Source organism: Embiotoca jacksoni, unplaced genomic scaffold, assembly GCF_022577435.1.
Source record: "Embiotoca jacksoni isolate LCO1_2020_lvr unplaced genomic scaffold, fEmbJac1.0.p SCAF_114, whole genome shotgun sequence".
Taxonomy (NCBI): Eukaryota; Metazoa; Chordata; class Actinopteri; family Embiotocidae; genus Embiotoca; species Embiotoca jacksoni.
In genome coordinates this window covers 250802-265398 of record NW_027185246.1, presented here as the reverse complement: position 1 = coordinate 265398, position 14597 = coordinate 250802, and the positions used below count along the sequence as shown (strand labels likewise).

The window sequence follows — 14597 nt, the reverse complement described above, 5'->3', positions numbered from 1 at the left end:
TTGTTGTGACTCTTAAGATGATGTTTTTTTTAACTGTTTTTTAATATAATTGAGACTTTAATGAAGTTAGATGAAGGAAATTAAAATAATACAAATAAGAGATATCATAATATAACAGTAAAACCAGTGTCAGAAGAAATTATAGTGATAAAACATCTATAATCAAAGGATGATTTTTATTATTATTTATTTATTGTATTGTTGTGTTTTATGGGAACAGCCCTGTCACGCTCTACAGCAACTATTTCATATTGAATCGTTTCAGTCATTTTCCAAGCAAAACAAAGAAAAACATTTATTATTATTTTATGAGTTTTATCTAAACAATTAAGTAATTAATTAAAAAACAACAACTCAACAGTGAAAATATCTGTAATTCCAGTCAAGATGAATCTAATGCAGATGTAAATTATTGAGTCGATATTATTTGGGAGAATTGTTTGTTTCAAAAAGTTGATCGTGTAGAGCTTTTATTCTGAAATCCTTGCCGGAAGCCATCGTGTGTACACGTTGTAGTTTGATGACGGTGAACTGCGGACAGACGGGCCGTAACGACTCCAGCCTCCGGTGACTCCGTGCAGCGATTCAACTCCTGTAAACATCTGTTTACCGCCGTTTGTTGACAACAACAACAACAACAACATGTCGCACACCGTCATCACCACGACGACCACCACGCTGAGGTCGTCCGGGGACGGCGTCCTGAACCTGGGCTACACCCGCACCATCCCGGGACTACTCAAGATGGGACAGATGGTGAGAGCCGGTCCCGCTCAAAACAACCGGGGCTTTAAACCGGGGCTGTAACCGGGTTTAACCGGGTTATAACCGGGACTTCAGCTGCAGTGTCCGAGTTTAACCCGAGGTAGCCAACGTTAGCCGTTAGCTGAGGCGTTACCATGGAGATTGTGAAGTTAATGTGGCGTTGGAGGTGTTGACATGAATTAATTATTATTGATCAGGATATGACGTCAGACAGGAAGTTAATCACGTGATGGACAGATATTAGTAACTTCCATCAGACACAGGAATGGACCAGAATCCATCTGAACCCATCGGGGCCCCCCCACAGGGCCCTCAACAGACCCCCCCCAGGACCCCCCACACACCCCCCACAGGGCCCTCAACAGACCCCCCCCAGGGCCCCCCACAGGGCCCTCAACAGACCCCCCACGGGGCCCCCCCACACACCCCCCACAGGGCCCCCCCACACACCCCCCACAGGGCCCTCAACAGACCCCCCCACAGGGCCCCAGAGTGTTCAGTTTATGGTTATTTTCTGTCTCTGGTTTTCTTCTTTTAAATGTTTTTTGTGTTAGTTTTCTGTCTGGTTATTTTATTATTTTTATGTTTTTTTTTTGTCTGTTTGTGGTGATTTCTTGTCTATTTTAGGTGTTTTATTGTTTGTTTGTGTTTTTTTCCATCTCATTAAAGTTAATTTTGTTAGTTTTACGTCTCCAAAGATATTTCTGGTGGTTTCGCGTCTTTAAAGATATTTCTGGTGGTTTCGCGTCTTTAAAGATATTTCTGGTGGTTTCGCGTCTTTAAAAATATTTATTGTGGTTTTGTGTCTCTTTAAAGATATCTCTGGTGGTTTTGCGTCTGAAGATATTTCTAGTGGTTTTCCATCTCTTTAAAGATATCTCTGGTGGGTTTGTGTCATTAAAGATATTTCTGGTGGCTTCGCATCTATTTAAAGATATTTTTGGTGTTTTCGTGTCTTTAAAGATATTTCTAGTGGTTTCGCGTCTAAAGATATTTCTGGTGTTTTCGTGTCTTTAAAGATATTTCTGGTCGCTTCATGTCTTTAAAGATATTTCTGGTAGTATTGTGTATTTAAAGATATTTCTGGTCACTTCGTGTCTTTAAAGATATTTCTGGTCGCACATCTCTTTAAAGATATTTCTGGTGGTTTCACGTCTATTTAAAGATATTTTTGGTGGTTTCACGTCTATTTAAAGATATTTCTAGTGGTTTTGCGTCTACTTAAAGATGTTTCTGGTGGTTTCGCGTCTATTTAAAGATATTTCTGGTGGTTTCACGTCTCTAAAGATATTTCTGGTGGTTTTGCGTCTATTTAAAGATATTTCTGGTGGTTTCACGTCTCTAAAGATATTTCTGGTGGTTTTGCGTCTATTTAAAGATATTTCTGGTGGTTTCACGTCTCTAAAGATATTTCTGGTGGTTTCGCGTCTATTTAAAGATATTTCTAGTGGTTTTGCGTCTACTTAAAGATGTTTCTGGTGGTTTCGCGTCTATTTAAAGATATTTCTGGTGGTTTCACGTCTCTAAAGATATTTCTGGTGGTTTCGCGTCTCTTTAAAGATATTTCGAGTGGTTTCGCGTGTCTTTAAAGATATTTCGAGTGGTTTCGCGTGTCTTTAAAGATATTTCTGGTGGTATTGTGTATTTAAAGATTTTTTGGTGGTTTTGTGTTTTTAAAGATGTTTCTGGTGGTTTCGCGTCTAAAGATATTTCTAGTGGTCTCACCTCTCTTTAAAGATATTTCTGGTGGTTTCGCGTCTATTTAAAGATATTTCTGGTCGCTGTTTCCTGAGCTGAGAGCCACAGATGGAGGAGGAGGACAGGAAACATGAAGAGTCGTTGTGGGTTTGATCTGCATGTGAGAGAAGATGAAGAGAATCAGACTTGAAGATGTTAAGGCGTCGCTCTGCTTCCTCGCAGCTCGCCCTGCTCATCGCCTTCCTGTGCATCCGCTGCGCTCGCGGCTGGCCCAGCTGGGCCGCCTTCCAATACTTCGAGGTGGTGGCGCTCTGGTTCCTCATCGCCTTCCTCGTCTTCTTCCTCATGCACATGTTCAGACTGCAGGCCAAGATGCCCTGCATCAACTGGCCGCTGACGGTGAGCACAGAAACCGCCACACATCTGTCAGTGTCTGGTTGTCATGGTTACAGAACAGGAAGTCACAACTATGTCTACACGGTTCAAAGGAGGAAGACTGCAGGTGGTAGAAGCACTTCCTGTTCAATTCAGACTCACAAACGGTGAATCTGACATTCAGGTTCAGGATCAATAAATCTGACAATCAGGTTCAGGATCAATAAATCGGAGATTCAGGTTCAGGATCAATAAATCGGAGATTCAGGTTCAGGATCAATAAATCGGAGATTCAGGTTCAGGATCAATAAATCTGACATTCAGGTTCAGGATCAATAAATCTGACATTCAGGTTCAGGATCAATAAATCTGACATTCAGGATGAGAAGGTGTGCTGCAGGTATGCAGGTGTGTTTGAGTGACAGATCAATGATTGAGACCACAGATTGATGATGAAGATGACTCTTCCATCAACAGATCAATACTTCCATCAACAGATTGATTGATTGATTTATTGATTGACTGATTGATGGATTGATTGATCCTCCGATCGATCGGTTGATTGATGTAGCATCTAATTGATTAATTGATTGATGGTCATCTGATTGATTGATTGGTTAATTGATTGATCCTCTGATTGATTGATTGATTGATTGATCTGTATCTCAGGAGTTCTTCCATTACTCTGTGGGGGCCGTCCTCATCTTCATCGCCTCCATCGTGGCGTCGGTGAAAGGGGGAGAAGTTTCAGCGCTGGTGGCTGCAGCGGTACGCAAGAACACGTATACTTGGGTAACATGTCAACATGGTACATACATGTAGACATGTTCATGCAACGTTAATAATCCCTGTTGTGTGTCTGCAGGTGTTCGGGTTCATCGCAACCTTCCTGATGGTCGTCAACCTGTGGACGTCGTACAGCGTCGCCTGTGGCCCTCAGGCTGGTAGGTTCTCTGGTTCTCTGGTAGTTTCTGTGGTTCTCTGGTTCTCTGGTAGGTTCTCCAGTTCTCTGGTAGTTTCTGTGGTTCTCTGGTAGTTTCTATGGTTCTCTGGTAGGTTCTCTGGTCCTGTGGTAGGTTCTCTGGGTCTCTGGCAGGTTCTCTGGTTCTCTGAACACAAGGGACAAGGCTGGAAACCAATATTGGATGGTGGTGATCTTCGGGCCCTCAGGCAGCACTGCATTAAAAACACACTATTCTGGAGTGGAAATCACTGCATGGGCTCAGGAACACTTGTAAAAACCATCGTCTGTGAACACAGTTCATCGCTGCGTCCACAAATGATGTTAAAACTCTCCAAAGAAGAAACCAGATAGAAACATGATCCAGAAACACCGCCGCCTTCTCTGGACCGAGATCATTGAAGATGGACTGAGGTGAAGTGGAAAACTGTCCTGAGGTCTGATGGATCACAATCTGAGATTCTGTTTGGAAATCATGGACGCTGCATCCTCCAGGTTAAAGAGGAGAGGGACCATCCAGCTTGTTATCAGCTCAGTTCTAAAGCCAGCATCTGTGATGGTACAGGGATGCATTAGTGCACATGGCATGGGTAGCTTGAACATCTGGAAGGAAGCATTAATGCTGAATGATATATTCAGGTTTTGGAGCAACATATGCTGCCATCCAGACAACGTCTCTTTCAGGGAAGGTCTTGTTTATTTCAGCAGAACAACGTCCAACCACATTCTGCACGTATTCCAACAGCATGGTTCTCTAGTAGAAGAGTCCGCTGATAAACTGGCCTCCTGCAGTCCAGACCTGTCAATCATTGAAAACATCTGGAGCATCAGGACGTTAAAGACTGAAGTCCTGAACAGAAACAGATCAGATGAATCTGTTGGTCTGAAGCTTCACGTTCATCTTCTGGAAACTCTCTAATTATGTGCTGCTGACAGGAAGCAGTGAGGAAACGCGTCTGTCTGTCGCCTCACTTTACTTTTATTAAATAAAGTCAGACAGTCAGAGAACCAGGGAACTAGAGAACCAGGGAACTAGAGAACCAGAGCACCAGAGAACCAGAGCACCAGAGAATTAGAGAACCAGAGAACTAGAGAACCAGAGAATTAGAGAACCAGGGAACTAGAGAACCAGAGAATTAGAGAACCAGAGAATTAGAGAACCAGATAATTGGAGAACCAGAGAACCGGAGAACTAGAGAACCGGAGAATTAGAGAACCAGAGAACCAGAGAACTAGAGAACCAGAGAATTAGAGAACCAGAGAACTAGAGAACCAGATAATTAGAGAACCAGAGAATTAGAGAACCAGAGAATTAGAGAACCAGAGAATTAGAGAACCAGAGAACTTGAGAACCAGAGAACTAGAGAATTAGAGAACCAGAGAACTAGAGAATTAGAGAACCAGAGAATTAGAGAACCAGAGAATTAGAGAACCAGAGAACTAGAGAATTAGAGAACCAGAGAACCAGAGAATTAGAGAACCAGAGAACCAGAGAACCAGAGAATTAGAGAACCAGAGAATTAGAGAACCAGAGAACTAGAGAATTAGAGAACCAGAGAACTAGAGAATTAGAGAACCAGAGAACCAGAGAATTAGAGAACCAGAGAATTAGAGAACCAGAGAACTAGAGAATTAGAGAACCAGGGCACCAGAGGGACGCAGGAATGCTAACGATGCTAATAACCGTTAAAAGAGAATCAGACTTGTGAGTCACATGATGGAAGTTATTTTTACTGTCCTCCCCCTCTTCCTCTCCCTCTCCCCCCCGCCTCCCCTGCAGGTGCTGCAGTGTAAGAGGTGACCCGTCCTGTAGGACCAGATGGCTGGATCAGCTGACTGATCAGCTGACTGACCAGCTGACTGATCAGCTGACTGATGAGCTGACTGGATCCGGAGGTACCAGGAGCTCTGATCATCCACCTGCAGGACCGTCGTCACCCTTTGATTTCTTATTGGATCCTTCCAGACACGTTAATGGTGCTCAGAGTGACACACCTTAATCCAATCACGTCTCTGCTGCTCTGGACTACATTTCCCATCATTCCTGCTGGTTGTTCCATCAACGTGTTTTAAAGTGTTTTTTATGTGAGTCGAAGCCTTTTCGAAGAGCTGCGTCCGCTCTGGAACAACGGCACCGTCTTCATGTCCTTGTGTGCCATAAACCAGTCAAAGTTCTGCAGGTCTAAGCTCCGCCTCCACGTCTCTGCTCCTCCTCTTTGTTTACAGTCCCAAGCTTCATCCTCCTCGTCGTCCACACACGTCCATCACTTCTACTTTTTTATTCTATGTACTTTTTAAAAAGCTCTTTTCTTAAACCTCCAGCCCCGTTAGCTCGCTACGCTACGTTTGGCTCGCTCACTGAAGTATCAGCGTGCGAACGCTCTCGACGGTCCGCTGGGCTCACAAACATTAACAAGCTGAAATCACCTGCATGCTAATGATGTTGTTAGGATGCTAAAACATGACTCAGGGGCTAAAAAACAACAGCATGCTGAAACAAAGACAACGTTAGCATGCTAACAATGCTAACAAACACAAAGTGTTCGTCTCCACGCTTCTTATTGTCCGTAAACCTCCTGAACACGTTCACGTCCAACTAGAACATCTAAAGTCAAACGCTTCATCAAACTATCAAACTAAAACAAACGCTTCTGAAAAGACGATTCGGGAGCTCGATGTTTAATTTAGAGTTCGTCTCAACCACAGAGACACAAAAAGATGTTTCCTCCTGCTGGAGATCAGCTGGTAAACAACAACAGACAAACAACAGATCAGCTGATCAGGAAACGACTGAACTTTAACAGAAAACATGATTTTAAAGATTTGTGAGTTCAGTCAGGAGACGTTTGAGTTTTAAAGACGAACTCAAGTGTTCATGATTCACTGATAATAAGAACATGTAGAGAAACACCAGCAGAAAGAACTGCTTGTCCAAATGATGAAACTCCCATGATGCATCACACCACCTCTCCAGAGTCTGAGAGCTGCTGCGGGTTCATCCATAATAATCAATAATTAATAAATATCAAACACCTCCATCGTCTACGGTGCTTTAAAACAACATGTCTGTCTAACTTTAATCTGAATGTTCATCAGAGCCAGAACCAGAGAGCAGCGTTCACATCGGATCAGCTCGTTAATACGTCCAATCAACAGACACGCAGGAGTTTAACACATTTGAATTAATTACACGAGTTTATGGGTTCAAACATCGATGTTTTGATCGATGAAGCTGTTAAATAGAATCAAATGAAGTCAAACTAGAAACATGATTCAGAAACTAATAAACATGAACAAACCTACGAGATGAATGAGACGAACAGTGAACGTATGAAGACCATCTGTCAAACCTTAACGACAGCTGTCAATCAAAAATTAACGACAACCATCAATCAAACGTCTGACTGTTAAAGCACAACACAGAATCCATCTGTCCGTCTGGGCTCACCGGGTTCCTCACGCTCAGCCCCGTTCTTTGGTTCTGTGGTTCTATGGGTCTGCAGTTCTGTGGTTCTGAGGTTCTGTGGTCCTGAGGTTCTGTGGTTCTGAGGTTCTGTGATCCTGAGGTTCTGTGGTTCTGAGGTTCTGTGATCCTGTGGTTCTGAGGTTCTGTGGTTCTGAGGTTCTGTGATCCTGTGGTTCTGAGGTTCTGTGGTTCTGTGATCCCGTGGTTCTGAGGTTCTGTGGTTCTGAGGTTCTGTGGTTCTGAGGTTCTGTGATCCTGTGGTTCTGTGATCCTGTGGTTCTGAGGTTCTGTGGTTCTGAGGTTCTGTGATCCTGTGGTTCTGAGGTTCTGTGGTTCTGAGGTTCTGTGATCCTGTGGTTCTGAGGTTCTGTGGTTCTGAGGTTCTGTGATCCTGAGGTTCTGAGGTTCTGTGGTTCTGAGGTTCTGTGATCCTGTGGTTCTGTGATCCTGTGGTTCTGAGGTTCTGTGGTTCTGAGGTTCTGTGATCCTGTGGTTCTGAGGTTCTGTGGTTCTGAGGTTCTGTGATCCTGAGGTTCTGAGGTTCTGTGGTTCTGAGGTTCTGTGATCCTGAGGTTCTGAGGTTCTGTGGTTCTGAGGTTCTGTGGTTCTGAGGTTCTGTGATCCTGTGGTTCTGTGATCCTGTGGTTCTGAGGTTCTGTGGTTCTGAGGTTCTGTGATCCTGAGGTTCTGTGGTTCTGTGGTTCTGAGGTTCTGTGATCCTGTGGTTCTGAGGTTCTGTGGTTCTGAGGTTCTGAGGTTCTGTGATCCTGAGGTTCTGTGGTTCTGAGGTTCTGGTCCAGCAGTGAATGTTTAAAATGCAGTTTGTTCTTTGTGACGAACGTCAAACAGAACAGATCCAATTAAACACGTTACGTTAGCGCTGCTAGCTCGTCTGCTAGCTGGTGAGGCGGATCGTTGAAAACGTGAAACAGTCGTCGACATGACAACAAAGTTTGAGGAAAATCAACCGAAGTTTTGTACAAAAGCTGTTCGACTTTAAAAACTGAAGTCAGGAAGTTTTGATCAAATATTAAAAAGTAGCTCGTTGGCTAATACTAGCTTGTTTACTCCCTAAAGATCGTTAGCAGAAAAAGGTTAGCTTCCTACCAACGCTGATTATTTGACTCTGAATGAAGTTTAAAGTGTTTTTTCTCATTTTAATTCTTCTTTAGCCCGAAATAACAAGCGAACTCAGTGAACCCTCGTCGACAATAGTCATTTAAAATGAGTAAAACTAGACGTGAATCAGAAACAATGTTTTCAAGGGTTAGGGTAGATTAGGGTAGGTTAGGGTAGGTTAGGGTAGGTTAGGGTATCTTAGGGTAGGTTAGGGTAGATTAGGGTAGGTTAGGGTAGGTTAGGGTAGATTAGGGTAGGTTAGGGTAGATTAGGGTAGATTAGGGTAGGTTAGGGTAGGTTAGGGTAGATTAGGGTAGATTAGGGTAGATTAGGGTAGGTTAGGGTAGATTAGGGTAGGTTAGGGTAGATTAGGGTGGATTAGGGTAGGTTAGGGTAGGTTAGGGTAGGTTAAGGTAGGTTAAGGTAGGTTAGGGTAGATTAGGGTAGGTTAGGGTAGTTTAGGGTAGATTAGGGTAGGTTAAGGTAGATTAGGGTAGGTTAGGGTAGCTTAGGGTAGATTAGGGTAGGTTAGGGTAGATTAGGGTATTTTAGGGTAGGTTAGGGTAGATTAGGGTAGATTAGGGTAGGTTAGGGTAGATTAGGGTAGATTAGGGTAGATTAGGGTAGGTTAGGGTAGATTAGGGTAGGTTTGGGTAGATTAGGGTGGATTAGGGTAGGTTAGGGTAGGTTAGGGTAGGTTAAGGTAGGTTAGGGTAGATTAGGGTAGTTTAGGGTAGATTAGGGTAGGTTAGGGTAGCTTAGGGTAGGTTAGGGTAGATTAGGGTAGATTAGGGTAGGTTAGGGTAGATTAGGGTAGGTTAGGGTAGATTAGGGTATCTTAGGGTAGGTTAGGGTATCTTAGGGTAGATTAGGGTAGGTTAGGGTAGATTAGGGTAGGTTAGGGTAGATTAGGGTAGGTTAGGGTAGATTAGGGTAGATTAGGGTAGGTTAGAGTAGGTTAGGGTAGGTTAGGGTAGATTAGGGTAGGTTAGGGTAGGTTAGGGTAGATTAGGGTAGGTTAGGGTAGGTTAGGGTAGATTAGGGTAGATTAGGGTAGGTTAGGGTAGGTTAGGGTAGATTAGGGTAGGTTAGGGTAGATTAGGGTAGTTTAGGGTAGGTTAGGGTAGGTTAGGGTAGGTTAGGGTAGATTAGGGTAGGTTAGCCGACTTCAGTCAGTGGAACTGACACCACGAAGTAGCTAGCTGGCTAACGTTAGCTTGTTTTCTCCATAAAGGTTAGCTTGTTACTAACAGTGATGTTAGCCGTTCAAAGGGACAGAACTACAAGTATTTTAGCTAGCATCACGGGCTTATCTTGTTTTTCAGCCAAGATAACTTCTTCTGTTGTTGTTATTATTTTCTGATGTCGGCCGACGAGTTTCACTTTACAGTTTGAGGAGGAAGAACGAACAGGAAGTGATGGGCCTTCAAAGCTAACCACGCTAACGTGTTAGCATCCAGAGGATGAAGTCACGTCGCCTTCAAACGGAACTCGGGACGTCGTGGTTACGACTCGGGAGGTCGTGGTTGCGATTCGGGACGTCGTGGTTACGACTCGGGAGGTCGTGTGCTCAGTGCTCAGGTGGTTAAGTCGTGAGAACACTGTTGCTAGGAAACAGCAACAGGGAAGCCAGAGGGGCTAACAATTTAGCAAGCTAGCATGACGTTAACATGTCGGGCAATCAACGTTTTCATCAGACGTGTTAAAACGTGCAAAAAAAACTATACGACTAAAATGACAATAAATTAAGTTAAAAAATGAAAACGTCACCAAACATGTCAGAACTGGTGAAACTGTGAACTTTGACCTCTACGATGATGGGAGGAGCCAGCGGTGGATCTGACCGATCTGATTGGAAACCTGACGATACTACGTCCCGCCCACCGATAGCTGTAACCTGACTGCACCACAGGCCTGTCAATCAAATAGACACGCCCCCAAAAACAGGTCTTTTTTCAGATCCGTGTCTCTCCGTGTCCTCTACGTGTCCCTCCCTCTCTCTCTGTGTCCTCTCCGTGTCCCTCCCTCTCTCTCCGTGTCCTCTTCGTGTTTCTCCGTGTCCTCCTCTCCGTGTCCTCTTCTCTGTGTCCTCTTCTCCGTGTCCTCTCCGTGTCCCTCCTTGGCTCTCTGTGTCCTCTCTGTGTCCTCTCTGTGTCCCTCCCTCTCTCTCCGTGTCCTCTCCGTGTTTCTCCGTGTCCTTCTCTCCGTGTCCTCTCCGTGTCCTCCTCTCCGTGTCCTCTCCGTGTCCTTCTCTCCGTGTCCTCTCCGTGTCCTCTCTGTTGTGTTAGAAGAAAGTAAGTAGAAGGTAGTGAAAGGCTTCAGCAGCAGGGGGCAGCACTGAGTGAAGGACATGAGTCAGACACATTTATTTAACGTCAATAGAAATATAAAATCCAGACGAATGACTGAACCCAGATTTTTAAAACTGACATCATCAGTGACATCAACACAGTTCTTCTTCCTGTTTACGTCTGTTCTGACCCGGTGGACTGAACCGCTGCTCGTTTACACGCTTTAGGTTTGTTCCTCCAAAGTGCCTTAAAGGTCGGCTGATGAACATCGATCAGCTGGTCTGAACTACAAGGAACACACTCACTGGGAGGGGGAGGAGTTACAGTAAGGGGAGGAGTTACAATGAAAGGGAGGAGTTACAGTCTGTTAAAGAGTGTCAAAGATTTTTTAAAGATAGTTAAAGTGTGTTAAAGATAGTTAAAGTGTGTTAAAGATAGTTAAAGTGTGTTAAAGATAGTTAAAGTGTGTTAAAGATAGTTAAAGTGTGCCAGTGGAGAAATAAAGTGATTTTATTTGATGAGAAGAAAAGATGTCCACCGTGTTCGACCCCACATCACGAAACACAACCTCAGTTGTTTTCTACTTTTTTTTAAAGTTGTGATTTGTTGCATGTTGTGAATTAAAAGCTCATCGCACCATTTCTGTCTGATTTCATGTTTGTACAAAGTGCAACCGAGAAAAGACGCACACAAAATAAAAAATCACCAAAGCACACGACACAGACTGAAGACATGAACGTAGGATGAACAGAAATCTGAACGCAAGGGACAAGGCTGGAAACCAATATTGGATGGTGGTGATCTTCGGGCCCTCAGGCAGCACTGCATTAAAAACACACTATTCTGGAGTGGAAATCACTGCATGGGCTCAGGAACACTTGTGAAAACCATCGTCTGTGAACACAGTTCATCGCTGCGTCCACAAATGATGTTAAAACTCTCCAAAGAAGAAACCAGATAGAAACATGATCCAGAACCTGTGACGTTTTTTCTGTAAACTGATTTTAAACATCAGACACATAAATAAAGAAAACATATTAAAGATTTTTAACACAAACGTTTGTATCAATGCAAGAGATCCTTAATCACTTTAACTTTTATCATCAAAATGCTTCCAGTCACCTGACAGGAACACGGATTCACCTGTTCTCCAACATCAAGCCAACTTCAACTTCCAATCAGATTCATCCAGGAAATACTGGTTCCTGTAACAATTCAAGGGTTTGATGATCACGTCACCGCTTCTGTCTCCATGGAAACCGGATCAAACACAGAAGCTCACCCTTCTGAACTGCTGCAGGTAAACATCACAACAGGCCTCACCTCACACCTGTTGTTTTTTGTTGTTGTTGTTGTTGTTTTAACCAAAACTCGTTCATTTTGAGAATATAAGATCTCATCCAAGGTGGGTCCATTATCGGACACCGTCAGTATAATCCGTTTTTAACGGCAGTAACGCGCTGATTAACGGATAAAACAGCTCTTGATCGCGTGACAGTCAGCTGCTTTACATCAAGTCCGCATTAACTACTGACACAGTGACGTCAAGGACCGCCGCCTGGGTTCCATTATCGGACAAATTTAGTTAAGATACACCATTGAAGGATCCGGTTAGATTTGCAAAATAAAAACTCAATCAACGTTTTTTCAAAGTAAAGTCCTTCCTACCTGTGAGCTGGCTGATCTAACGTTTTATTTGCTGTTAACTTTATTATGTTTCACTTTTCTCTGGAGTGTTTTATCTTCTTCTATTTTCATTAAACAGCAACTGGCTCTGTCTCCTTCTCTCTTTTTATTTCCTATTTCTTAAAGATTTATTTCCGATTTTTGGGGAAAAAACAGCAGAGCGTGACCCCCCCCCCCCCAATTATACATTTGGTATAGTTCATGCTAGCCTCGTTAGGTGGTGTGCAGGTGGAGGAGAGAGCAGCCGGACATACGGGGGTTTACTGGGGCAGGTAATTGAACAGGTAACCGTAGATCAGCTGATAACAGCTGACAATTCAGAAACACCTGAATATCACAGCCTCAAAGACTTTCTTATCATTTATCATGACCGCACACCTGTGTGGGCGGAGCCTGAGCTTAGACTCCGGTAGCTTCAGTCGTGAGTCCACGAGCTCACGCTCACCTGTCCTCCACAGGTTCCAGGAGGCGGGACAGCCAGGTCTGGTTGCTAGGAGATACCAGCGTCCTGATGAGTCTAGGCCGAGGAAGGTAGTTCTGTTCACCTGGTTCAAGACACCGAAGGTGCTGATGGACTTTTTACTTACTAATGTTATTCAGCTTTTTTTTAAAATATATTATTATTATGTTTTTCAATATTCACTTTTCTTTAGTGTTCTAGTCTGTTTTATTTGTTCTTCAGTTGTTTATTTTTAATGTTTTATTTGTTCTTCAGTTGTTTATTTTTAATGTTTTATTTGTTGTTCGGTTGTTTATTTTTAATGTTTTATTTGTTCTTCAGTTGTTTATTTTTAATGTTTTATTTGTTGTTCGGTTGTTTATTTTTAATGTTTTATTTGTTCTTCGGTTGTTTATTTTTAATGTTGTATTTGTTCTTCGGTTGTTTATTTTTAATGTTTTATTTGTTCTTCGGTTGTTTATTTTTAATGTTTTATTTGTTCTTCGGTTGTTTATTTTTAACGTTTTACTTGTTCTTCGGTTGTTTATTTTTAACGTTTTATTTGCTCCTCGGTTGTTTATTTTTAACGTTTTATTTGTTCTTTGGTTGTTTATTTTTAATCTGTTTATTAATGTCAGTGTGTTTGAGCGGTTTTTAAATCTTTATTTCATGAGATCAGATGTTTTAATCACCTGTAACTATAACTATATTTCATATTTCCATATTTCCAGACGCTTGTTTCCTGGTGTTGTTTCTAAATGTCACACTGAGATCTGCTGTCGGACAGTTTGAAGTGAACAGTTTTATCTTTTAGTTTGTGTTGAAACTGATTGGTGAGTTTTCAACTTCAGTCCTGAAGCTGCAGGGAAACAGATGACCACCAGGTGGCAGCATTGATCTGCAGAAATCTGTTAGAGGCTGAGAGCTGATCACAGATCAATGAAGCAGGAGATGGTTTCATGTCGTCATGACGACCTTTAATCAGCTGATGATGATGGTATTGATGAAGATGATGGTGATGAAGATGATGATGGGGATGAAGATGGTGATGATGATGATGATGAAGATCCTCCACTCCTCCGACATCACAGGAAACATTACACCAACACTCCATCACTTCTCCTCCCCGTCACACTCTGTCACTTACACACACACACACACACACACACACACACACACACACACACACACACACTTACACACACACACACACACACACACACACACACACACACACACACACACACACACACACACACACACCTTCAATCCAAACTGGTGGATGACAGCATGTCTCAGTAGGTTTACCAGAACCTGAAAAGTCCTCACCAGCTCCGTGTTCATCACATCATGACACTGAAGACATCATCAGATTCAGATCAGGTTTAGACCAGGTTTAAACCAGGTCTAGACCAAGTTTAGACCAGGTTTAGACCAGGTTTAGACAGGGGTTTGCCACAGGAGTTTTGTCAACAGCTTTAATTGAACATCTTTCTGCTGCTGATGACCCCCTGGGGGGGCCATGGGCCACAGGTTGAGAACCAGTGTTAATAGAATGGTTGAATATGTTTCCTGACTTCTATCTGACTGAACACTTCCTGTTGGCTCATTGCGTGTTCTAAGCTTGTCCTCCTGTACGTGTTTTAAGTGTGTCCTTCTGTACATGTTCTAATCGTGTCCTCTTGTACATGTTCTAATCGTGTCCTCCTGTACATGTTCTAAGTGTGTCCTCCTGCACGTGTTCTAAGCGTGTCCTCCTGTACGTGTTCTAATCGTGTCCTCCTGTACGTGTTCTAA

General features: G+C 43.1%; 1 protein-coding gene across 3 annotated transcripts; it reads left to right on the top strand.

Moving 5' to 3' along the window:
• Positions 1-527: 527 nt before the first annotated feature.
• On the top strand, positions 528-11314 carry cmtm7 (CKLF-like MARVEL transmembrane domain containing 7). Of its 3 annotated transcripts, none has more exons than XR_011177955.1 (6): positions 528-756; positions 2686-2862; positions 3508-3606; positions 3704-3782; positions 5580-8987; positions 9088-11314. XR_011177955.1 is itself a non-coding variant. In XM_069143800.1 (5 exons), exons 1-5 carry the CDS (start codon positions 643-645, stop codon positions 5591-5593), a joined length of 483 nt encoding a protein of 160 aa, XP_068999901.1. In that variant the 5' UTR covers positions 528-642; the 3' UTR covers positions 5594-11314. The 3 variants fall into 3 exon arrangements, 1 of the variants encoding a protein (XP_068999901.1); XR_011177956.1 differs by having other exon boundaries at positions 5580-9903; positions 9946-11314; XM_069143800.1 differs by having other exon boundaries at positions 5580-11314.
• The last annotated feature ends 3283 nt before the right edge of the window (positions 11315-14597 follow it).